This window comes from Malassezia vespertilionis, chromosome 2, assembly GCF_029542925.1.
Source record: "Malassezia vespertilionis chromosome 2, complete sequence".
Classification (NCBI taxonomy): Eukaryota; Fungi; Basidiomycota; class Malasseziomycetes; order Malasseziales; family Malasseziaceae; genus Malassezia; species Malassezia vespertilionis.
The window spans coordinates 918174-940148 of record NC_079248.1 but is presented as its reverse complement, the minus strand read 5'-3'; the positions used below and the strand labels follow the sequence as shown (position 1 = coordinate 940148).

Below are 21975 nucleotides of genomic sequence, written 5' to 3'. Positions count from 1 at the left end.
TGGATTGATCACTGCGTAACACTAGATTTGCACGTTACACAATGTCGAACCCAACCGTCATGACATCAAGCGCAATGCGCCGCCATCCGGCAAGTCTCTTGCCGCGGATCGTGCACAATCCCGCGGTTACTGACTTGATCCGCTGTCCAGTATCCCGCGATATGGTTGCGTATCTTGCGAAGCAAGTAACCGAGGTGATCCAGTGCCCTGCGGGGCAGGCAGATGCTAGCACGGAAAGGCCTACCGCCTCGCGCATACAAAACTTGCCAAGTCTGGAATCATTCATCATGATGCTTGTGGAAAAAAGCAACGTGCAGGTGCCGACGCTGTTGAGCACGCTCGTGTACCTAGAGCGTCTCAAATACCGACTGCCGCGCGTTGCCAAAGGTATGCCATGCACCTTGCACCGCGTTTTCCTCGCGACGTTAATTGTTGCAGCCAAGAATCTGAACGATTCCTCGCCGAAGAACAAACATTGGACGCGGTACTGCGTCTACTTTTCGCAGGCCGAAGTCAACCTGATGGAGAAGCAGCTTCTGTATTTGTTGGACTACGATCTGCGCATCGAGGAAGAGGAACTCATGTTCCACTTTAGTCCATTTTTCCGCCGGTATGAAACGCGTGCCGATGCAGGGCGCCGCGAAATGTTCCTTCGTGGGTGTGAGGCGGGCCGCGAATGCGATCGATACACACGCGCCACAGAGCGTCGCGTCGCGCTGCGCAATTTGCCCGCTTCACAGGTGCCGTTCTGGAACAACAAAACGCCCAGCACGCCCAAGAGTCCGAGCAGGACGGAAGCCAAACGCGGGTCTGTGCCTCTGCTTACGCCCAATGCAGCGCTCAAGTCCATGTCGTACAGACATCAAATTACGTCCATTTCTAGTGGCTCGTCCATCTCATCGGAAGCAGAGCTTACGGATGACAATGGCTCCGCGTCCTCGTCGCCTGACGATGAGGTGCGCGACTTGGATGAGAATGAACGATTCATGTCTACCACGCGTCTTGTGGGCGAAATACAACAGCTGAATACGGTGGACGCAAACGTAACGCGTGGACATGCAACCATGGTGAGTGCGGACCAAACACTGCTCTCCTCGCGCCGCTCAGTACAAAATCTGCCGCAAATGGTTAAGGGTCAGTCTTATGATACGCCAAGCTCGAACGAGGGAACGCCGGTCAGAGGTGGAAAGACGGGACGTGCTATGGATGGAATGCAGCGTTACATTAACAGTGTAATTCCATCTGGGCTGAAGCGGACAACAAACAAAGGACCTGTTCCGGTTCCGGTGCGGCGCGCAGATGTGCCTTACTACGCACAGTAATGTGTAGATTGGATACTATGATGCTGTTGTCTTCTTTCTTTTACCAAGCCGATGCATGTAGACTGCATTCACAGAATGTCCTACAATAGCTACCCTACAATCGCAACTGTTTTTCATTTTTACTCCTTTTTTTCGCATTTCGACGACTGTTTCCATTTCTTCGCAGCGCACGGGCTCTGGGGATGACCGATATCGTAGGTAGAATCAAGGATGCATTTTCGCATGTCGCATGGGCCCGTATCCAGCAGTACTTGATGTACTCGGTGCCGCTAAAGCTATATACCTCTTCGCATCCTGGCTTTGACCACAGGTCTGTGCCGATGCGGATACGGCCCGCGATGCTTGTCCTGAATATCATCGTGCTCATTGTGCTTGGACTGCTTGGGTACGTTGCAACGATGTCTGACCAAAGCTTCCATCCCTCTGCACAGGACTATGTGTACGTCAACGACAAGGTAATGCATTTTTTGGGGTTCATGCTGGTACGTTTTTCGCGGTGCTCACATACAGGCTGCTTTTATGTGCTACATGATATGGGACGTATCTGAAGTACGTACATCCACTTGTATGTGTTGACAAGCAGAGTGCAGAGCGAGTGTGGATATGGAGGAACGCACCGCTCGCAATCTCTTTTTTTGCGAGCATCATCGTCGGCGCGATCGGCTCCGAGTTTGTGCAGAGTCTGCTGCCCGTACGTTGACAACCATGCATTGACTTTAGCACAAAACGTTTCAACTCGGCGATATTATTGCAAACATATTGGGTGCGAGCATCGGTTTATGGTTGGGGCATTTTAGCGCGCGCGCACATCGCGAAAGGCGCGACCTTGAAATGCTCTATGCACCACTTGATTTAGAAGAGCATGGCGAAGATACATATAATCCCGACGGATGGGACGGAGTCGGTACCGAGCGAGGCGCAGGCGGCGCAGCTCGATTGACAGATCTATGGGATGATCGGATACACGAGCACGAATTGGACGAATCTACGGAGCTGCCTGTGGCAAAGAACGCAGCGATGTTTGCGATTGAAGACATGTCCGATACAGAATTGTAGATATACCGAGCCTTCCGTACGCTAGGCAAGCGGATAACTGGCCGTCCCCGACCACACACCTTCACAACCTCGCTAGCAGGAGCATGCGAGCGTGGTCAGCTGCCGCCCAACGCATGATCGGGCCCAATAACCCATCCTGAAGCTTCGTTCCCCACGAAACGTGACTGCGTTTGGGCCACCACTGAATGGTCTTGACTAGTTTGTGCCGGATTCGGACATTATTGCGCCACACACACGTCGGCACTTGCCCACGCTGACAATCGCGCAAGACCCGATCGATGCACACAATTTGTACCAATCATAGTTGACATTGGCCTGCATCCAAGTAATTTGGTGGGTCTGAGCGCAGGCCGTTTCTCTCTGTTCCTCGTTCTCTCCAGCATGCCTGCGAAACAGTTTGGCCACCCAGCTCCTCTCGTACAGAGCAAGACGCTCGACTTCATTGAATCGATTCCCCTCGTGGCGGAAGCTGAGGACTATGCGTTCTCTGCCCTGCGCGATCGCCCGATCATGTACCGCATCTATGCGTTTGCCTTGTTTTTCATTGCCGTTGCTTTGAAGCTTGCACAACCGCTCATCTATGCGCTGCGCAGGCCTTTGCGAATGATCGATGATCATGTATTGGCCTTTTTGGAGACGGCTAAGCACCAAGTGCCGTACCCTTTCGAAGCGCACTGGTCCGGTCTCTGCAAACAAGCCCAAACAGAGGTTGACGCATACAAGTCTAGTGTGCAGACGTTGTACGAAAACAAGGTCAAAGAACCATACAAAAACTTGTACGAGCAGACTAACAAGGCGATCGAGCAGCTCCAGCAGAACGAGAATGACTACTTGCAACAGGCAGGCAATGTGCTCGTCTCTATCAATGACAGGCTGACGCGGATCGTGGAGAACTGGAAGAAACAGTCGAAGAAAGCAACAACTGAAGGAAAAAATCTGGCCCAGGAGGAGATAGCCGAGGGCGAGAAGCAGGCGCAGACCCTCGTCCAGAGTCTGTTTACCGAGCTGGATAACCTGCAAAAGTACGCCTCCGGCGTCTCTGGAGAAGGCCGCAAACAGCTGCAGCCGATCATCGACACGTTCAGCTCGACATACAAGGATATCTCTGTCGAGGCATTTGACTCCAAGCTGCCGATTCAGGAGCGTGCCGCAAAAGTCGTTGACTATCTGCGACAGGTTACACTCCCGGCGCTGCAAAAAGCGCTTGTTGCTACGATCCATGATGCTAAGGAAAATCTGCCCAAGTATGCCAACAAAGCTTCGAAGAAGGTGCAGGAAGCGGAGCACAATGTTGTGTCCGCTTCGAAGCAGAGCGAGACACAGGCCCAGAAGAAGATGGAGGATACACGCGTTGACGCTGCACAGGCCGTCTCCTCATCAAATGAACAATCCAAGTAAGCACTGCTCCATGACGCCTTTCGATCTGATAATTTCCCTTGTTTCGTCTATAGCAGCATAGCTCGCCACCCCCTTGTTTCACATTCAGGGACCCATTCATCACCCACGTGGCAATTAAAGGAATGGAAAGGGGGTATTTTGGAATAGTTTGTCGGAGCACTGCACTGGCCAAGCGGGACAAATTCCTTTCTTGCACCATGGAAGGCTACAACCCGCAGGAATACAATATAATCACGCTCGAGCGCTATGTGCTTGGCGAGGGCCACAAGTCTCCGGACCAGCGTATTGCGTCGCGTGAGTTCACCCTGCTCATGAGCTCGCTGCACACCACTTGCAAGGTCATTGAGAATCTCGTGCGCAAGGCGCGCTTGAACAACTTGGTCGGTGTTGCAGGCAATCAGAATGTGCAGGGCGAGGACCAGAAGAAACTCGATGTGATTTCCAACGAGGTCATGGTCAATGCACTCATTTCTTCGGGCCAGTCTGCCGTGCTTGTCTCGGAAGAGGAGGAGCATGCAATCATTGTTGGCGACCGCACCAACAGCGCGGCCGGCCAGTACTGCATCGTTTTCGACCCTCTCGATGGTTCGAGTAACATTGATGCCGGGGTGAACATCGGAACCATCTTTGGTATCTACAAGATCCGTGAGGGCTCCACGGGTAGCATCCAGGATGTGCTGCGTCCTGGTCGTGAGATGATCGGCGCTGGCTACTGCATGTACGGTTCGTCGGCCAACATTGTGCTTTCGAGTGGTTCGGGCGTACACGGATTCACGCTGGACAATAGCATCGGCGAGTTTATTCTCACGCACCCCAACATCAGTGTGCCTGCGCGCGGTAATATTTACTCGATTAACGAAGGCAACTCGATGTACTACCACGAACCTGTGCTTGACTACCTCAACTCAATCAAGTTCCCTGAGCCGCCCAAAAAGCCCTACTCTGCACGCTACATTGGCTCTATGGTAGCCGATGTACACCGCACCCTGCTCTACGGCGGTATTTTCTGCTACCCCGCCGACAAGAAGTCGACCAAAGGCAAGCTGCGTCTCTTATACGAGGCGTTCCCCATGGCCTTTTTGACGGAGCAGGCCGGTGGTATTGCCACTACCGGTGAAAAGCGTGTTTTGGACGTGCAGCCCACGAGTATCCACGAGCGCTGCCCTATCTTTTTGGGCAGCAAAGACGATGTCAGTGACCTGCTCTCCTTCTTCAAGAAGTAAGCACAAGTGCAATAGTCATATCATTATAGTACAAATTATTCCGTCCTTAATTACCCTATCAGCGCGGCAAGACCCGTGGTTTGGCTTGCACTCGCGTCTGGTTGCGTATCGGACGTCGCATGCGCGATAATAGCGTCGCATGCGTCCAACGCATTGGTGATGCAGTCATTGATGCCTACCCCTGCGTAGCTGTAGCCCAGCAGCGTAAGCTTGTTGGCTAGGGCAGGGTCGTTGACCATTGCGTCGTGTAACGCTTGCATTCGAGTATAGTGACCAACCAAGTATTGCGGAATGGTGTCGCAAAGAACCCTCGCATTTACCAAACGCACGTGCGAAGCCAAGATCTGAGAAGGAATGCCTAGTTGTGTGTTTAATGCTCGCAGTGCACGTTGCTCAACATCCTCCTCGCTCGGCAGCGCGTCTGAAGATTTTTTGCTCCAGTACGGACCGCCGAGCATGACGGTGAGCTTTATAAAGCGCCGTTTGCCTTGATCCTGGTTCGGTACCGCGTCGCTATCCAGCACGACTCCAAGGACCTCGTCTTGATTGTTTGTCGCATTACGTGGCACCAAAAAGCCAAAGCCATCGATAGGCAGCTTGTACTCCAATTTATCGGTAGGATTCGGCGGCGCAAGCACTACGTCGACCACAGCCATTTTGGCCGGTGGGTTGTGGTCAAGATGCGGAAGGTTCGGCAGTAGAGGTGCGAGGTTGTACGAGGGGATCGCAGATAGAAGCCTGTTCGCTAGTAAAGGGTTTTTCATGTAGGGTATCTGCAGCGCAAACCTGCCATCTTGCATCGTGATTTGCTGGCACGGCGCGTTGCGCCAGATTTCCACGTTTGGCATGACTGTAAGCCGGTCCTCCAACACGCGCACAATCTCGCCGAGTCCATTGGGAAAGGAGTAGATGCTCGCGTGCTTAATACAATCCAGTACTACAGGATCCATTCGCTCTTCCACTTCCGCCTGTTTCTCATGCAATGTTGGTCCAGTTTCACACGGAGGAATATAACGGGGATTGAGTCGGCGAAGAAGCATTCCGCGCAAAACGCTCCCGTGTGTCTTTTCGAGCAATACCAGAGATTTCAAAACCGACGATGCGCAAAGCGTGCGCGAATCGCCTGCATAGATCCCGTGCATCATCGCCGAGGCAAGATTCTCTGCCAGCGGCGCGCCAAACCGGCGCCGTAAAAAGGCATCCACAGATTCGGGGGCAGCGTCGCTTCGCTTCACGAACGGCTCGCACAATACCCCAGGTATGATGGAACGAATCAAAGGCAGTCTTAGCATTGCGCTGAAAAGGCCCAGCGCCGACGACGGGAGGCGGTTAAGTTTTCCGCTGTGGTAGAGGTACCTGTTCTTCGCAGACTTGGACGTGCGTGACACCACTACCATCCGATCCGTGAGCCCTAATTGCGACAAAAATTCTAATGTACGGCGACCCTTGTATCCATGCGGTATCAAGCTTCGGGGACCCGCCTCGAGAAGCGCTGTAACGCTCGAGTCTTGTCCATACACTGGCACGCGCTTACTTTGCACATAGCCTCCTAAACAATTATTCGCTTCGAGTATAACAACTTTGTGTGTGGGTAGCGCGTGGGATAATCTATACGCCGCAGCAAGACCGCTCACTCCGCCGCCCACCACAGCAATTGTCTTGCTCGGCCCAGGCATGCTGTTCTCCACATGCGTGCGGTGAACCTTTATTGTGGAGGTCACGTGATAATTTGTTGGTAATCAGCGGGGCGGGAAAGACCGGATTGGCAGCGCAGTTGTATTTTCAACGACATCCTCACGCTAGGAAAATGGCTTCGGTAGGTATCAGCCGGAAAAGTGAGTATTAACACAGTCAGAAATCCATCTCCCTTGCAAAGTATGTTAGGCAATCGCCTGCTTTGTTGAAGTTCGTGCAGCCTGTTGCGAACGCATATGCCCACATTTCGGGTTACCGTCAGATGGGTCTTCGTTACGACGACCTGCTCATGGAAGAGAACTTCCAGATGACCAAGGTATGTGTATAAAGCTGGGCCTTTTGATGGCTGCTTTGGGGACATATGGCTAACGTTCCAAGGCTCTTTCGCGTCTCAGTGACTTGGAGGCATACGACCGTGCATATCGTTTCCGTCGCGCTAGTCAATGCTCCGTGCTTCACAAAGATCTCCCTAAGGACCAATGGACGACAGTTGAGGAGGTATGTATATTGCCGATGTCGACGGAACTAACCGTGGTAGGATGTGCGCTATGTGACTCCTTTGCTTGAAGAGATCCAGAAGGCCGATGACGAACGGGAGGCATGGGACACGATGAAGGTCAAGATCCAAAAAGCTCACTAGGCTACTTAATCTCTTCCTTCCTGGCTACTTTTAGCTTTTCATCACATAGAAAACGATCGTGTATGTGTATATCGTACATGGAAAAAGCATATGTGGCTACGCCTGCTTTATGTACGGCTGCGCGCCGCGCGAGCACAGCTTACGCATATGTGTGCCTTTTGCCAAGTTTCCCAAGTAGGACGCGCAGTGCAGTTTGGTTGCGCATGCCAGCATTGTGTTGGCCCGGGGGGCTCCGGCCCGTAGAACGGAAGTGTGTGGCACTTGCCTCCACTCTGCGTGCTCGCCAGTTGTCTACTTGGCTCGAGCGGCGTGTTCTGCACGCTCAGACAAACGCTTGTACTCTGTCATGCTTGCAGTACGTCCAGTGGATACTGGATCAGGTCGTGCACTGCCCTCTGATCTGCTCCTGTTATGCACTTGTGCCTCCATTTTTACGACCCTTTTTTCGTCGTACTCTGTGATCCGCCAGCTGAGCCACTATTATAAGCCATACTTGCAACGATATGTGGTGCGCATTCTTGTAATGTACGTGTATATATTATGGAACTTATACGCAGGCCTTTGCTCTATGCAATTGCATCCACCATCTCGCTTTTTTCCTTGCAACTCGCAGAAATGATCGATTTGGTGCGTGATTTATATGAGGTGCGTTGGCGCGATTTCTTACACACCAGGGATTTGTCATATACTGTTTCTACAATCTCTTGGTCGAGTATCTTGGGGGCGAAGATGAGATTCTCGAGATGCTTCGCAATAAGCCGCGGACCCCACAGCTGTATCCACTTTCGTTGTGCCTGCCCCCTGTGGATATGAGCAACCCCCGTGCACTTCTTGCTATAAAATGGGGTGTGATGCAGTATGTACAACTGAAACCTGTGCTTGCGTTTGCGACTATAGTCCTGCGACTGCTAGGCAAGTACCAGGACGGCCGACTCGCGCTCGGTAATGGATATACTTGGATCGCTTCTTTGTACAACATCTCCGTTTTTGTTGCGTTGTACGCATTGACGTTGTTTTTTACAGCGTTTCACAAAGAGCTCGCGCCTTTTCATGCGCTGTTTAAATTCATCTGCGTCAAAAGTGTCATTTTCTTCAGTTTCTGGCAAGGGCTTTGCATCTCGATTCTCGTGGCGTTGGGGTTCATCCAGCAGATTGGTTCCGTCGTAGACAATGTCTACCTGTCTGCAGCATTGCAGGACACACTCATCACGATGGAAATGCCTATATTTGCGGTGCTGCATGCATATGCATTTTCGTACAAGGACTTCGAGCCAAAGAAACCGCTAGTTGGCTGCCTTCCTTTCAGCTACGCGATCCGCGATAGTTTTGGCATTGGCGATTTGGTCGCTGGTATTATCGCAACATTTCATGGGTTAACTGAGGCACCTGAAAGTGATGCAGTTTGTGATACGACACCGCTGTCCTATGACTATGCGTCTGTGCCAGCGTATACTACAGCTCAAAATAATAACGCAGGTCTACAATTTGACGAGCCATCCGCTGACGAGGAACGGCTCTATGCGCTTTCCCGAAAACGTATTACTAGTGAGGCAGGATACCCCTATGTACGTTAAGAAATGGATAAAAAGTTTAATGGCGCATTTATGGGTAGAGTTGTTGCATCCAGCATTCTTTGGCCGTGCGCTCAAGCGGTACGGTTAAAATTTTAAAAAAAATAAAATAAAAAAAAAGTAGCTCAGGACGGTCTCGATCCGTCGACCTTGGGGTGCCACATATTACTATGAGCCCCACATGCTAGCCACTGCACCACCGAGCTTTTCACGAAAAACATTAAAATGAAAGTATATATATACTTGGCTACCACAAAAAGTGAAAGTATTACGCAATGTTTCTCGAGAGCAAGGATGCTGGACCTCTGTGAGTGCCCTGCTGGACGTGGCCAAATAAATAAATTGTACATATGAGCGCCTTACATTCGCACATTCTGACTGTAAGCAAGCCCGCACAATTTAGCAACCAGACAAGTGTATGCCGATTGTGCAATGAGACAATGCTTCAAACGGTGCACAGCGCGAGCATCATAATTCCATATGAAGCATATATGAAAAAAATTGACCGCAGCCATGTACGGTTGTTCTGCGTAGTTTAGTGGCTATGACGGGTCCTTGTCATTCACCTTGGTTCGGACCAGACCCGGGTTCAATTCCCGGCGCGGAAGTTTATTTTACGAATTTTTTACTCACGGCTAAATCTGCTCACTCGCTTCTACGAGCCTGCGCCATGGCGCCTGAGGACTACGACCCAGTCCAGTAGCACTACCCTTTGCACGGCGCGCAGAAATTTTTGGCAGTGCTTGTAGCCCCTGCACAACATGCATCCATCCCTGTTGTACGTCTTGCTGGAAACGTGTAGCCTGTCCAGGCGCAAATTGTTGTGTAACGCGTGCATCTGTAGGTAAGCCAACGTCGCAATACACACTTGGCATCAAAATGCGGTCAACAACAGCATTGCTGATTGCATTCGCAATCTGTCGGTATACTGGTAGAAGCTGGGCAGGAGGAAGCACGCGGACCAAGTGCTCCAAAAGAGACGCGAGTTTCGCCAATGCGGGCAATAGCTCGCGTGTTGGTATAGTATCACGCGCCAATTCTTCAGATGCCTCTTCATCCTCATCTGTAGGAATAGACACTTGATCTTCCCGGTCCCAGCGGCGCATAATATACGGCTTGAGCTGCTCCAGCACTTCGGACACGACCAAACGCTCTAAATCGCGCTCCGAGCGGTGTGCAATCTCGCCAAATTGCGCCATAAATGCGTCCCATACACCCGCGCAGTGCACATCGCCCGTCTCTTGCACCGAATCCTGCTCCGTGCGCAAAGACAACGGACGAAGTGTCGCCGCAGCGCTCGCCCCCCGCTGGATCCCCCATTTCAAAGCAGAAATCAAGCTGGCGGAATCCAATTCGTCGGATGCGTGTGACGGCAGCATAATTTTGTACAATGGGGACGACTTATCCAGTGATGCAATATCCTGGCCCATCCCTAAAAAGAAGGATGTCTCGGACCACTCCTCCAGCTGCTGCTTTACATACGCTGCCGAAAGTAACGCCTTGGCAATGCGGCCAATCCCATTCGTGCCCCGCACGGCATCGTTCGCCGAGCTCGTTGCCAGCGACGTGATCTCTCCTGGGATAGCCCTAGCAAACGAGCCATTCATATTCTCGATAGCATCCAAGTGGCGCGCGAGACGCGTATGAAAGCTGGACAAGAGCGGGCGCTGTACATGAATGACAAATGCGCAGCGCTGGCCCAACAGGTGCAGTGGCTGATAACGTTCCGTGACGCTAAGCAGAATCCGCATCAGCGTCCCCGCACAGCGCGTCGTTGTCGGAGCATCGCTCAACGCCGTACTCTCCATCGCAGACCCTACATCCTGCTCGTCCTCGTCGGTGAGTGTATCCGCTTGGACCAAAGACCATGCACCAGGTTCATCCAAAAGCGCCTCGAAGCGGCGCTGCACAAACACGCGCTCGCCATCGAGCCATTCCTGGAACCAAGTATCGTTCCCGAGGACATGGTCGGCAAGCCGCACAGCACCGCGCCCATCCGCAACGAGCACAGTCGGCTTGTACACTTCGCGCAGATCCGTGTCAAAGGTGAGGTACTGGAATATGTTGTGGGCGAGGAGTGCCGGTTGGTGCACGAGCAGTTGCATGGACGCATCGATCTTTTTCCGTAATGGGTACAGCATCGTGTGCAAGAGCTCTGCCGGTGTATCCAAATCAATGTGCCGCGCGCGGACTGTTTGGGTGTGCGGCGAAGGACGGCGGAAACGAGTGAGCTCAGCGACGGGTCCTCCCTGCGTCCATGGGTCTGGAGCGGGACTGAAGAGAGGTGCATTCATTTGGATCAGCTGTAACATATGGCTCAAGAACCATTCGGGCTTGTCCAGCCGGTTGGTTGACCGATCGCCATCGAAATGAAAGCGAAAGCGCAGCAAGACTGGGTCCATGAACGCCTTGACAGCAAGCAAAGGAACGTAGGAGTCAGACCCCGGCTGCGCAAAGACCTCTTCATCCATTTCTGTACGTGCAACAGACGGCAAATGCCGTGCACACGACGGCATTGCTTCGAAACCAAGCGAGGCGGCAGCGAACTGTAACTCGCACACATCAGCCCACGCATCCTTCAGCGCTGTGGAATTGACGAGGTACGTAACGTCCGGTGCTGCATCGCGCCCGTGATCCGGATTTTGAAACTCGGGTAGTGGCCAATGCATCTCGCGCAGCACAGCGCGAAGTGCTTCGAGATACTGTGCTTCCAACGTTTTGTAATGTGTGTCACGACGCAGGATCAACGTAGCGCGCGCATGCTGCAGCACAGTAGCATCTGTATCCAGGGTGCTATACGGCACCTGCTCAAGCAAAGCAGAAAGCCGCTCAAGCGTCGTGATTTGCACGCATGCATCGCGCGGCGCCGCCTCGGCCTCCGCACAAGCCTCGTCTGCTTCGGCGAGTAATTTCGTGCAAGCGCGAGCTATAGAAAGTGCAGAAATCAGTCCTGCATTAAGCTTCTTTTGCTCCACCTCGTCCGCTTCGGCCATGCGCGGGACAGCGTCGGCCGCATGCTGGACAAATGTGTCGAGGGTTTGTGCAAGATCGTCCTCGTTGCTTTCTTCGCCGAGCGCTGCGCACACCATATTGCGCAAAGATGATTCTGTTTGCTGCAATGCAAGCACCGCCTCGTCTTTTGCATCGCGCGCCGCCTGGATCTGTGCAGGAATGTGAGCGCGCTCGACGCGTTCCTGCACGAGGGGCAAGAGTTGCAAGTCCGTCGCGGTGCATGCCATGCGCAGCACATTCTCAGCATTCTGCGCCTGTAAATACTCTTGGATCCGGTACGGATCCGTCTGTAGATCCTCCTTGACATACTTGGGCAGCGCAAAGCGCATGCTGCGCTGCGGTTGCGCCATGGCCAGTGCCAAGGGCGGAGACCCGGTTGCGTGTGATGCACGTGACGTGTCTCCTTTTCGCAAGCGCGCGCAGTCTCTGTGCAACGACCATGTCGCAGCAGGGCTCCTACCTGTGCGTATTGCGCGGTACTGACAATAGCAACGCGAAATCCGGCTTCTTGCAAGCGCCTCGTGGTGCTGCTGGCCAACCATCCTCGTGGTTTCAGCGTTTCTGGGCGAAAGAGATCTTGGACCCCGCCAAGCTCATCGGCAATGCTACCATGGTATGGGGCGTGAGCTTTTTTGCTCTTGGTATCTTGTTCTTCCGCAAGGCAGGTTTTGTGCTTGTACCTGCGTTCTAAGAGATAGGATGTGTGTGTCGTGTGCGGCACCGAACGAATATTTGCAGTACCAAATCACCTACATGCACCTTCTTCTGTCTGCGGCTCAGCCGCGCGACGTGCAAATGCCTCGAGCAAGTGCTTGTCGTGCCCGTATTCTGCACTGCGTATGCGTATTGCGTATGCGGCTTTTGTCAGAGTGCGTGTGTGCGTACCGTCCTGTACTTTGTGGATAGACGCAAGGGAGACTTGCTGTTTTTTGCCCACCGCGGGATAATACGGCACGAGTCGTTCCAGTGCTACGGTGAGTGACTGTGTTGCGTACCATAGTAGATCTGCTGCTGCGTGCCGAGCACTTGTGCAAGAATAAAAAGAGCCGCAGGTGCGCTCGCAGCATTGATCCCAAACCGCATCAGCTCGCCTGTAAGATCCGACAAGCCCAGGAGGTATCGCATCGGTGCAATGTATACAAGCTGTTTGAGCATGGCAGAGACGTACGAGTGTGCCTGTTGGCGAGCGCAGCGGATCCTGCACCACGCCGTGCGGGATCAGTGCATTGTGCTCCAAAAAATAGAGAAAGGATACAGCTTCCACCTGGTGTAAGCATGATCGCACGTACGAGCTCTTCGATCGCGCCCCCAATATTTCGTTCATTCCGCAGCATCAATACACTCGGCCTATCCGACGGCCCCGCAAGCCCTTCGTCCAGCGCACACGCGCGCAGAATAGTATATATATGCTCAAGCTTTCCGTGCGCCTCTTGTAAAATACCCGCGTTGTGTTCTTCGCCGGCAAATGGCCAGCCATCTGCGATACGAAATCGGTGCAGGTGGAAGATGACTTTTTTCGATAACCCCGTCACGTCGCGTGCAACTTTAAGCATCCTGTCCCTGCGCTCATTCTGGTGTGAGTCTAGCGTTGCATATACACACCGCAGCGTCGATCTCGTCGCGGAACGCCTCGAACGAGGTGTCCAGGCGCGCTCGCACATCCATCGGTGCGAAGCGCAATGCGGCGCGCCGATCTCGCGCCCGATCTAAAAAAAAAAAAGCGGCCCTTGACGACGATGGCGTCAGTGCGGGGCGCAAGGAAAGCGCCGGCCGCGCAGAACCCTGCGACATTTGACAATGACAGCGATAGGAACGAAACGGAAGTGGTAGAAGATGATATTGCCCATGCCACGGCCGACACCGAAGACGAGAGCAGCGGGAGCGAGGTCGAGGAAGTGCCCATCGCAGCCACGCGGCAGCAAGCAAAGCAGCGTAGCACAGCAGCACAGCGCCGCCAGCAACAGGATCACGCGACGCGGCGTGCACGGCAGCGCAATCCCACCTCCTCACACACCTCGCGCCGCGCCCGTCGTGCAGCGCAAGCAGCGACCGAGGTAGAGGAGCCGCTGCCAACGCCTGCGCCTGTAGAGCAGCAGCAACTCGATCCTGCTCTCTTTGCAGCTGCGTTTGCAAAAAGCGGCGATGCTGCAGCGCGCGCTGTGGTGGAGCAACAGCGGCGCGCCCCGCCGAAAAAGCACGCGCTCGGCGTTGACGGCCAGCCGCTCGTGCGCATTAACAGCGGCAAGACGATTGTGCGCGCCCTGGGCATAGCAGCAGAGCACGACGTCGCCGATGCGCCCCTTGAGCACACAGCACTTGACCCCCGCCGTGCTCTGCCCAATGCCAAGCAGCGCAGTTTCAAGAAGCGCAAACTGGGCCTTCGCGCGTCCGATATTCGTCCTACCGCACTGGATGTACAGCCGCGCGTGCTGCAGAAACGAGCGGCGCGGAAGCGTGACCACGACGACGACCCCCTAGGCCTGCACGATCCCGCATTCATGCCTGGCGGCGAATATGCCCACCTTACTGGAAGAAGCAAGCGGGGAGAAAGGCCAAGTGCCAAGATGCATGGCGGATCGCGCGGCAGCGGCGCCAGAGTAAGGAATACGTATGCGCCGGGGCTAGGCCCAGCGTCGAATTTTGCTCGTACAAGAATGTAGCGATAGATCTATGGTATCACCAAGCATCCGACAGGATAAACTCGGAGTAGTCCGGCGGGATCGTGTAGAGCGAAGCATGCGCTTCTTTTTCGCTAAGCGCGCTCAGCGACCCAGTGGGAGACGCAGCGCCCGGCTTGAACGGCGACGCAAAGGCGTCGAGCCGTGCACGATCTTCTCCTTCGCCTCCGACGAAATCCGGCAAGAGCAGCGGTTCGTCTGCAATATCCCTGAGCGAGTTTTTTGCGGGCGACGCAGCGGTGGGTGCAGACCATACGCGCTGGAGAGAAGGATCGACAAGCGGGGCGTGCTCCAAAGCGGGAATCGCAAGCGGCACGGCCCATGTCTGGCTGGGAAGCACCGCGCGTGGCGCTTGTGTATGGGGACGTGCAAAGAGACCCTGTGTAAATGCGTCCATCTTTGGCGCCGGCTTTCGCCACGAAGACGGGGCGAGATGAACACGGATGGGCTTGGCGCGTGGAAGATGAACACGCACGTCCTGCTGCGCAAACAAGTCGCGCGTGGGATCTCGATCTGCGCTTCCCACAAGCACCTGTAGCCAGTGCGCCTCTTGCAGCGGCGCCGCGTGTGAGATTGGGCGCTTGCGCAGCACAAGCGGCGCGTTTCCAAGGCATACACGCACTGCCTCTTTTGGCACGACGATTTCGTCGCGTGCAAACACCGACGCACTGCGCGGCGCAATATTATGGAGCGCAGCGTACGACGCATTCTGCGGTGTGCGTGTCTGGTGCACGATCCGTACGGCGTACTGCCGCCACACAGGCGAATTTTCTTCAGGCTCGAGCTCGCCGCGCGAAGTACTCGGCTCTTGCGTTGCTTTGCGCTCTTTCGCCGCGCGCCGCTTCGCCTCTTTTGCCTCGGCCTCGTCTGCACGGCGCTGCGCGCGTGCTTTTGCCGCGTCCTCCTTGGCGAGGCGCGCACGCGCTTCTTTGTGGAGCTGCTCGCGCTCGGCCTCGTTCTTCCTGCGGCGCTCAAGTGCTTCTTGCTCTTTTGCTTCGCGCTCGCGTCGCCGTGCTTCTTGCGCAAGCTTCTCTGCTTGCATGCGCGCTTCCTGCTCGCGCGCCTGCTGCTCTTTCATGCGCGTCTCTATTTCTAGGGCACGCTGTCGCGCACGCTCGCGTTCTGCCTCGCGCGCGCGCTCATCTTCTTCTCGGCGCCGACGTGCACGCTCGGCGGCGGTAAGCATCTCGGTGTGTTGCTGCTCGGCGGATATCGGCAGAGGAGGAGAAGGAGCGGGTGCTGGCGCTGGCACTGCGGCTGCGGCTGGTGCTGCGGCTGGTGCTGCAGCAGGTTTAAGCGGTGGCTTGCCGCTGAGCGTAGAGTGGCGCTGTGCGATCGGTCCCCACGCGGTGGGTGCTGGCGCTGGCGTTGGCAGTGGCGCTGCTTGTGGTGGTAGAGCATGTGCGCGTGCATGCAAAGCACCTGGCGTATACCGCGCCGGTGCCTCTGCGGCGCGAGCGGCCCATGCGTTGCCAGGTTTCGCGATCGGTTTCGACGCTGGAGGCTCCGCCGCCGGTTTCGACTCTGCAGGCTCTGTAGACAATTTGTACTGCGTCCCATCGCCAAACTCCACGACATCGTCCATGGACGACTCAAAGTCCTCCTCGAGCTCGTCCCAGTGGCTAGAGGTATGCAAGTTGGCCCCGCGGAACCTCTCGAGCTCTTTTTCCATTACCTCGTGGCGCGTGTGCTCCTCCGCGGCGCGCTCCTTTTCCTTGGAAAGCTCCTCTGCCGCACGTTCGCCTGCTTTGCGGTCGGCTTCAACGACTTCAGCGGCGGTGGGAAAATCGCGCGAGCTGAGGCCGCGCGGTCTGTGCGCGGAAGGACACACAGCACTCCATGGGGCCTTAGTGGTCCCATCGTGTGACTCTGTGCGTGTATGTGCTTTAGTGCGCGCATCTGTCTGTGCAGGCGCGTTGGGCCCGCGGAGGATTGCCGTGACAAGTCTCGAGCTGCCCCATGCAGGCGACGTTGTCTGTTCGCGCAACTCCTGCACCGACTCCGTCCCGGCGCCAGACCATAACGGACGCGATGCAGTGTTTAGCCGCGTAGGCTGCACAGGTGCAGAAGGAGGCGGCGCTTGCTTCGCGGTGCTATGAGACGCATTCCCTGCGTTTGCGCTCTGCAAAAAGCGCTGGTTGATGTTGAGCGAAGAAAACTTTTTGGGGTGTACGCGCGGCACACTGTCCGCATGCACATCGTGTTCGGAGCCTATATCATGCTCGTGTGCTATATTGCTGTCCACCTTTTCTTGCTCGCTCATCGCAGCACAAATCGGTAGGCACGCGGCGCACAGTACAGAAGCAGCTGGTCGGCGGCGCGCATCGGGTGCAATCTGGGATTTATTTCGTGCGAAAAAGGCGGCCATGTGCGTGTACGGAGGATGATGGCAGCCCCGCACCCCTTAATTTTGTAGGTGGGCGAAAGCGCTGACGAAAGACATGCTCTGCCTTTGATCGGCATGCTCGAGCACCGCATGCGCACACAGCTTGCGGGCGAGTCTTATAGTACGTTGCACGCTGCACTGACCCAGCCTACGGAGCATTGCTTGGCGAGAAGGATGGGGCGCAAATCCAGATCCACACCGCGTTTGAGCTCGCGACGAACACAGATGGCTCGCTGGACCAATCATTTTTTACTCGGCGGAAAGAGCAGTGTGCGTACGCGCGCATACTAATACCAGTCCAGGAAGTATTTCCGCAATGGGCGCTCGTAGGCTGGTACACGGTATGCACCGAACCTCCGGCAAATGTGCACGCCATGCAAGCGCAAATGGGCCTGGAAAGTGCACCGTTTCTGTTGCTCGATCCAGCGCACGACGCGTTTGTCGGCGCGCGCGAGCACGGGACGCTGCCCATGACGGCGTACATGCAGCAGGGCACGACCAGCGTACCGTGCAAAGTGTCCCTCGCCACATCGCCTGCGGAGCGGATCGTGCTCAGCGACACGAATCAGCGCGCAAGCATGCTGGGCCATATGGACGAGGCGTCGGACCCGAATGCAGAGACGCGCACGGCGCTTCTCGCGTCCCTAGACGTGGAGCGCAGCGCCGCTGCTACGCTGCATTCGCGCCTGTGTGCGGCAATAGCGTACGTCGAGTCCGTTTACCGAGGCGATGCACTGCACAACCACGTCATCCTGCGCGCGCTCGCAGCAGCGGTCGCGAACCAGCACAGCAGCGACCCTGCCGATTTTACCGCGGCACAAGAAAAGGTGCGTGCGCTTACGCTAACAATAGAGATTTATCGATACACAATGGAAGACTTGCCTATCCACACTCACCTCCAATCTACATACACTCGACGACGTACGTACGCGCCTTGCCTGACCCCAGCTCGTCGACCTTGGCGCGTTTGCGCACGAGCCCCGTCGGTAGACCCACGTGGCCCCGCGTGTCTTTTCCATAAAGCACCGCGCTGCCGCTGCCGCGACGCGCGATGAGCGAAGCGCTGCAATTTGAGATCCCTGCGCTAGATGACGACCTGCTCAAGGATCGTGCGCGCACCTTTAGCGAGTTTCTCGATGATCATAGCGGCGCGAGCGACTACCGCAGTGCAATTAAGCGCATGCTCAATGCTGACGGCCGGCGGCTTGTCGTAAATTTGGACGAAGTGCGCACCTACAACCGCGACTATGCCGATGGTCTGTTAAATGATCCCACTGGGTACATTCCACCATTCGAGAACGCGCTCAACTTGCTGGTTGAGCAGCTACAAGAGCCGTCGAAGCACGATATCCATGGGAAAATGTACCATATCGGTCTGCGCGGGAGTTTTGGCGAGAACCATGTGAATACAAGGACGCTACGCAGCACGTTTCTGGGGAAAATGGTGAGTTTGGAAGGTATTGTGACACGGTGCTCGCTTGTACGGCCCAAGATTGTCAAGTCGATCCACTTTTGCGAGGCCACGGATCGGTTCCACATGCGCGAGTACAGAGACGCGACGATGATTGGCGCTGGCCCGCCGAGCTCGTCGACCTACCCCACCACCGACGAAAGCGGAAACAGGCTTGTAACCGAGTATGGCCTGAGCGTGTACCGGGACCACCAAACGATCACGATCCAGGAAATGCCAGAGCACGCGCCCCCTGGTCAGCTTCCTCGCGCGGTCGATGTTGTGATGGACGATGATTTGGTGGACCTGTGCAAGCCTGGGGATCGGCTGCAGCTGGTAGGGATGTACAAGACGGTCGGGAACCGCGTCGGGCACAGCAACACGTCCAACTTCCGCACGCTGCTGCTCGCCAACAACGTGCACCTTTTGTCGAACAAGTCTGGCGGCGGCATCACACACCTATTTTTAAGTGACCTGGATATCCGCAACATTAACCGTATCGCAAAAAGGCGCAACGTGTTTGATTTGCTCGCGCAATCACTCGCGCCGTCTATTTTTGGGCTGGACTATATAAAAAAGGCCGTGCTCCTCATGCTTTTGGGCGGCTTGGAAAAAAACCTCGCGAACGGCGCGCATATCCGTGGCGATATCAATATCCTCATGGTCGGCGATCCAAGCACTGCCAAGAGCCAGGTGCTGCGTTTTGTGCTGAATACTGCGCCGCTCGCAATCGCCACCACCGGCCGTGGCAGCTCCGGTGTCGGTCTCACCGCGGCCGTCACGACCGACCGAGACACGGGTGAGCGGCGCTTGGAGGCCGGTGCAATGGTGCTTGCCGACCGCGGCGTTGTGTGTATCGACGAGTTTGACAAGATGTCCGACTCGGACCGCGTCGCGATCCACGAAGTGATGGAGCAGCAAACGGTCACCATCGCCAAGGCGGGTATCCACACGACTTTGAACGCGCGGTGCTCTGTAGTTGCTGCTGCGAACCCAATCTACGGGCAGTACGACGTGCATAAAGACCCGGGCAAGAACATTGCGCTCCCCGACTCGCTCCTCTCGCGTTTTGACTTGCTCTTTGTCATCACCGACGACGTGGACGAGCACCGCGACCGTTTGATTAGCGAGCACGTTTTGCGCATGCACCGCTACCTGCAGCCAGGTCAGCCAGTCGGCGCGCCTGCCCGCGATAATTTGGAGCAGGTCCTCGAGGTGGGCGGGCCAGACGAGGAGGAGCAAGCCGAGGGGATTGAAGACGAGTCGCCGTTTGAAAAGTACAACCCCACTTTTCACGTGGGCATTTCGGGCGCGAATGCACGCAAAGAGGTGCTCGCGCTCCTGTTTATCAAGAAGTACATCCAGTATGCCAAGTCGCGCCTAACGCCCGTGCTCACGCAAGGCGCGGCCGAATGGATCACCAACGTCTATGCAAACCTGCGCAACGACGAGCTTGGCGGCGCGCAGCGCAAGACAGCGCCCATCACTGCCCGTACGCTCGAGACGCTTATTCGTCTTGCAACCGCATACGCCAAAGCGCGACTCAGTCCCCGCATCGAGGAGCGCGACGCGGAAGCAGCTGAAGAAATTCTGCGCTACGCGCTGTTCAAGGAAGTGATGCGCACCAAGACGACGAAGCGCAGGAAGACACGCAAAGGCGACGATGACGAAGAGGAAGACGAGGAGGAAGACTACATGGAGGACGCAGCGGACCAAGACGAGGCAGAGCGCGCGCTCGGCGGATACCAGCAGCAAACCGCGTACGCGACGCGGCAGGCGCGCGCCGCCCAGGACACGGACGCGGAGCACGAAGCTGCAGTGCGCGAGGTGGCCGCGCTGGCTGAGCAGATGCACGAGACGCGCCGTGCCGTGCCTCAAAACGACCGGTTCCGCTCGTTTCGTTCCGCAGCGAGCCATGTACTGCATGCAGACTTGGAAGACGTGCAGGAGGTTGCGTTTGCCACATTGCTGTCCATGGTCAACGACCGTGTCGACGACCGTGTCGACGCGCCATTTTCCGCGGACGAAGCGCGCGCGATCCTCAGCGCGATGCACCACGACAACCAGCTGCAATTCTCTGACGGTGCGTACGACGCGCCTCCACTAACATTAGATGTGGTGTATAAATTGTAGCGCATAGATTCGGCCGAGCGCCCGGCCGCGGGTGCGGAGCAAACACGCACCTGGGTCTTCCACGGCGACGACGACTTTGTAGCATGGCGGCGGAATCAAACTACGACTATTTGTTCAAAGTTGTGCTTATCGGTGACTCGGGCACTGGTAAGTCCAACCTGCTTTCGCGTTTCACGCGGAACGAATTTAGTCTCGAGAGCCGCAGCACGATTGGCGTCGAGTTTGCGACCCGCAGCATCAATGTCGATGGCAAGACGGTCAAGGCCCAGATTTGGGACACTGCCGGCCAGGAACGCTACCGCGCAATCACTTCGGCATATTACCGCGGTGCCGTCGGTGCGTTGCTTGTGTACGATATTGCGAAGCACTCTACCTATGTCAACGTCTCGCGCTGGCTCAAGGAACTGCGAGACCACGCGGATAGCAACATTGTTGTTATGCTTGTGGGCAACAAGAGCGATCTGCGGCACCTGCGCGCAGTGCCCACCGAGGAGGCCAAGGCATTTGCTGGTACGTCCCAACAAACTATAGTTATACTAACGCGCAGCGGAGAACAACCTTTCGTTCATCGAGACCTCCGCGCTGGACGCAAGCAACGTCGAGCAGGCGTTCCAGAATATTTTGACCGGTACGCGGTGCAATCAGCCTAACGCTAGAAATTTACCGAATTGTGTCCAACAAGGCGCTCCAAGGCTCGGACGACGTGATCAAGCCCTCCGGCGGCGAGACCATCTCTGTCCAGCCGAGCACCGACGACGGTGGCCAGCAAAAAAAGGGCGGCTGCTGCTAGTCTTGTATTTACTCACGCTACGTAGTTCCGGACATAGCATACACGTTGGCATACATTCCACACAAACCCCGGTACGCGACCGCATCGTGCCGGAACAGATTCGCCGCGTCTACATTCAACGGGCTATCGGGCTCCGGCACGTCGAGTAGCGCAAGCACCGCGGTGCACGCGCTGTGCAGCGTCCAGGCAGGAGACCACTGCGACTGCAGCACGTCCAAACAAATTTCGCCCGTCTTCCAGTGCACGTTCGGGTGAAAGATGGGCGTTTTGAAGCGCATCACGGGCGGCTTGGTGGGGTACGCCGCTGGAACTTGGATCGCAATGCGGAAACGCCCGCCGCTGTAGACGCCGTCGCGCGGTGCGTGCAACTCTGCCTCCCAAACCATCAGATTGTCTTCTGTGGCTGGCGCGAGGTATGCAACCAGATCGTCTGCATCTGCTCGGCGCTTGTGCAGCGCCGTAAGCTCGTGTAGCAGACGCTTCGACGTGCTTGGTGCCGCCATCCTGCACCGTCGTCCGTGGCGAGCGCCGTGGGCCGGTCAGGCGCTCCACATGGGCTTTATGGCCAAGGGCCCGATTTCGCACGCGTCTTCCCGCCAGCCTGTCGCTTGGAGGCAGTCT

General features: G+C 55.8%; 16 protein-coding genes and 2 non-coding genes across 18 annotated transcripts; 12 read left to right on the top strand and 6 right to left on the bottom strand.

Annotated features, from left to right (window-relative positions):
- Positions 1-41: 41 nt before the first annotated feature.
- MVES1_001300 (uncharacterized protein) lies at positions 42-1322 on the top strand (the record flags this gene model as incomplete). The annotated part of the gene is made up of 1 exon (XM_056206148.1): positions 42-1322. The coding sequence occupies one exon, from the start codon at positions 42-44 to the stop codon at positions 1320-1322; it is 1281 nt and encodes a 426-aa protein (XP_056062123.1).
- Positions 1323-1504: 182 nt separating this feature from the next.
- Positions 1505-2378, top strand: MVES1_001299 (uncharacterized protein; the record flags this gene model as incomplete). The annotated part of the gene is made up of 3 exons (XM_056206147.1): positions 1505-1707; positions 1735-1804; positions 2043-2378. 3 exons carry the CDS (start codon positions 1505-1507, stop codon positions 2376-2378), a joined length of 609 nt encoding a protein of 202 aa, XP_056062122.1.
- A 381-nt stretch (positions 2379-2759) lies between these two features.
- MVES1_001298 (uncharacterized protein) lies at positions 2760-3776 on the top strand (the record flags this gene model as incomplete). The annotated part of the gene is made up of 1 exon (XM_056206146.1): positions 2760-3776. The coding sequence occupies one exon, from the start codon at positions 2760-2762 to the stop codon at positions 3774-3776; it is 1017 nt and encodes a 338-aa protein (XP_056062121.1).
- A 197-nt stretch (positions 3777-3973) lies between these two features.
- On the top strand, positions 3974-4999 carry FBP1 (fructose-bisphosphatase; the record flags this gene model as incomplete). Its single annotated transcript, XM_056206145.1, has 1 exon — positions 3974-4999. The coding sequence occupies one exon, from the start codon at positions 3974-3976 to the stop codon at positions 4997-4999; it is 1026 nt and encodes a 341-aa protein (XP_056062120.1).
- Positions 5000-5049: 50 nt separating this feature from the next.
- MVES1_001296 (uncharacterized protein) lies at positions 5050-6396 on the bottom strand (the record flags this gene model as incomplete). Its single annotated transcript, XM_056206144.1, has 1 exon — positions 5050-6396. One exon carries the CDS (start codon positions 6394-6396, stop codon positions 5050-5052), a length of 1347 nt encoding a protein of 448 aa, XP_056062119.1.
- Positions 6397-6956: 560 nt separating this feature from the next.
- On the top strand, positions 6957-7334 carry QCR7 (Cytochrome b-c1 complex subunit 7; the record flags this gene model as incomplete). The annotated part of the gene is made up of 3 exons (XM_056206143.1): positions 6957-7010; positions 7073-7192; positions 7233-7334. The coding sequence occupies 3 exons, from the start codon at positions 6957-6959 to the stop codon at positions 7332-7334; spliced, it is 276 nt and encodes a 91-aa protein (XP_056062118.1).
- Positions 7335-7680: 346 nt separating this feature from the next.
- MVES1_001294 (uncharacterized protein) lies at positions 7681-8908 on the top strand (the record flags this gene model as incomplete). Its single annotated transcript, XM_056206142.1, has 3 exons — positions 7681-7859; positions 7892-7961; positions 8009-8908. The coding sequence occupies 3 exons, from the start codon at positions 7681-7683 to the stop codon at positions 8906-8908; spliced, it is 1149 nt and encodes a 382-aa protein (XP_056062117.1).
- Positions 8909-9026: 118 nt separating this feature from the next.
- On the bottom strand, positions 9027-9111 carry MVES1_001293. Its single transcript has one exon. It is a non-coding gene; the product is annotated as a tRNA-Met (tRNA).
- Positions 9112-9429: 318 nt separating this feature from the next.
- On the top strand, positions 9430-9513 carry MVES1_001292. Its single transcript has one exon. It is a non-coding gene; the product is annotated as a tRNA-Asp (tRNA).
- Positions 9514-9540: 27 nt separating this feature from the next.
- Positions 9541-12267, bottom strand: MVES1_001291 (uncharacterized protein; the record flags this gene model as incomplete). The annotated part of the gene is made up of 1 exon (XM_056206141.1): positions 9541-12267. One exon carries the CDS (start codon positions 12265-12267, stop codon positions 9541-9543), a length of 2727 nt encoding a protein of 908 aa, XP_056062116.1.
- Positions 12268-12356: 89 nt separating this feature from the next.
- On the top strand, positions 12357-12608 carry MVES1_001290 (uncharacterized protein; the record flags this gene model as incomplete). Its single annotated transcript, XM_056206140.1, has 2 exons — positions 12357-12379; positions 12407-12608. 2 exons carry the CDS (start codon positions 12357-12359, stop codon positions 12606-12608), a joined length of 225 nt encoding a protein of 74 aa, XP_056062115.1.
- Positions 12609-12662: 54 nt separating this feature from the next.
- MVES1_001289 (uncharacterized protein) lies at positions 12663-13582 on the bottom strand (the record flags this gene model as incomplete). Its single annotated transcript, XM_056206139.1, has 6 exons — positions 12663-12775; positions 12803-12886; positions 12913-13060; positions 13086-13181; positions 13207-13488; positions 13520-13582. 6 exons carry the CDS (start codon positions 13580-13582, stop codon positions 12663-12665), a joined length of 786 nt encoding a protein of 261 aa, XP_056062114.1.
- A 71-nt stretch (positions 13583-13653) lies between these two features.
- On the top strand, positions 13654-14577 carry MVES1_001288 (uncharacterized protein; the record flags this gene model as incomplete). The annotated part of the gene is made up of 1 exon (XM_056206138.1): positions 13654-14577. The coding sequence occupies one exon, from the start codon at positions 13654-13656 to the stop codon at positions 14575-14577; it is 924 nt and encodes a 307-aa protein (XP_056062113.1).
- A 16-nt stretch (positions 14578-14593) lies between these two features.
- On the bottom strand, positions 14594-16858 carry MVES1_001287 (uncharacterized protein; the record flags this gene model as incomplete). The annotated part of the gene is made up of 1 exon (XM_056206137.1): positions 14594-16858. The coding sequence occupies one exon, from the start codon at positions 16856-16858 to the stop codon at positions 14594-14596; it is 2265 nt and encodes a 754-aa protein (XP_056062112.1).
- A 509-nt stretch (positions 16859-17367) lies between these two features.
- Positions 17368-17971, top strand: MVES1_001286 (uncharacterized protein; the record flags this gene model as incomplete). The annotated part of the gene is made up of 2 exons (XM_056206136.1): positions 17368-17808; positions 17930-17971. 2 exons carry the CDS (start codon positions 17368-17370, stop codon positions 17969-17971), a joined length of 483 nt encoding a protein of 160 aa, XP_056062111.1.
- Positions 17972-18032: 61 nt separating this feature from the next.
- On the top strand, positions 18033-20564 carry MCM3 (DNA helicase; the record flags this gene model as incomplete). Its single annotated transcript, XM_056206135.1, has 1 exon — positions 18033-20564. The coding sequence occupies one exon, from the start codon at positions 18033-18035 to the stop codon at positions 20562-20564; it is 2532 nt and encodes an 843-aa protein (XP_056062110.1).
- Positions 20565-20647: 83 nt separating this feature from the next.
- MVES1_001284 (uncharacterized protein) lies at positions 20648-21354 on the top strand (the record flags this gene model as incomplete). The annotated part of the gene is made up of 3 exons (XM_056206134.1): positions 20648-21074; positions 21112-21192; positions 21221-21354. 3 exons carry the CDS (start codon positions 20648-20650, stop codon positions 21352-21354), a joined length of 642 nt encoding a protein of 213 aa, XP_056062109.1.
- A 17-nt stretch (positions 21355-21371) lies between these two features.
- PEX4 (E2 ubiquitin-conjugating enzyme) lies at positions 21372-21857 on the bottom strand (the record flags this gene model as incomplete). Its single annotated transcript, XM_056206133.1, has 1 exon — positions 21372-21857. One exon carries the CDS (start codon positions 21855-21857, stop codon positions 21372-21374), a length of 486 nt encoding a protein of 161 aa, XP_056062108.1.
- Between the last annotated feature and the right edge of the window lie 118 nt (positions 21858-21975).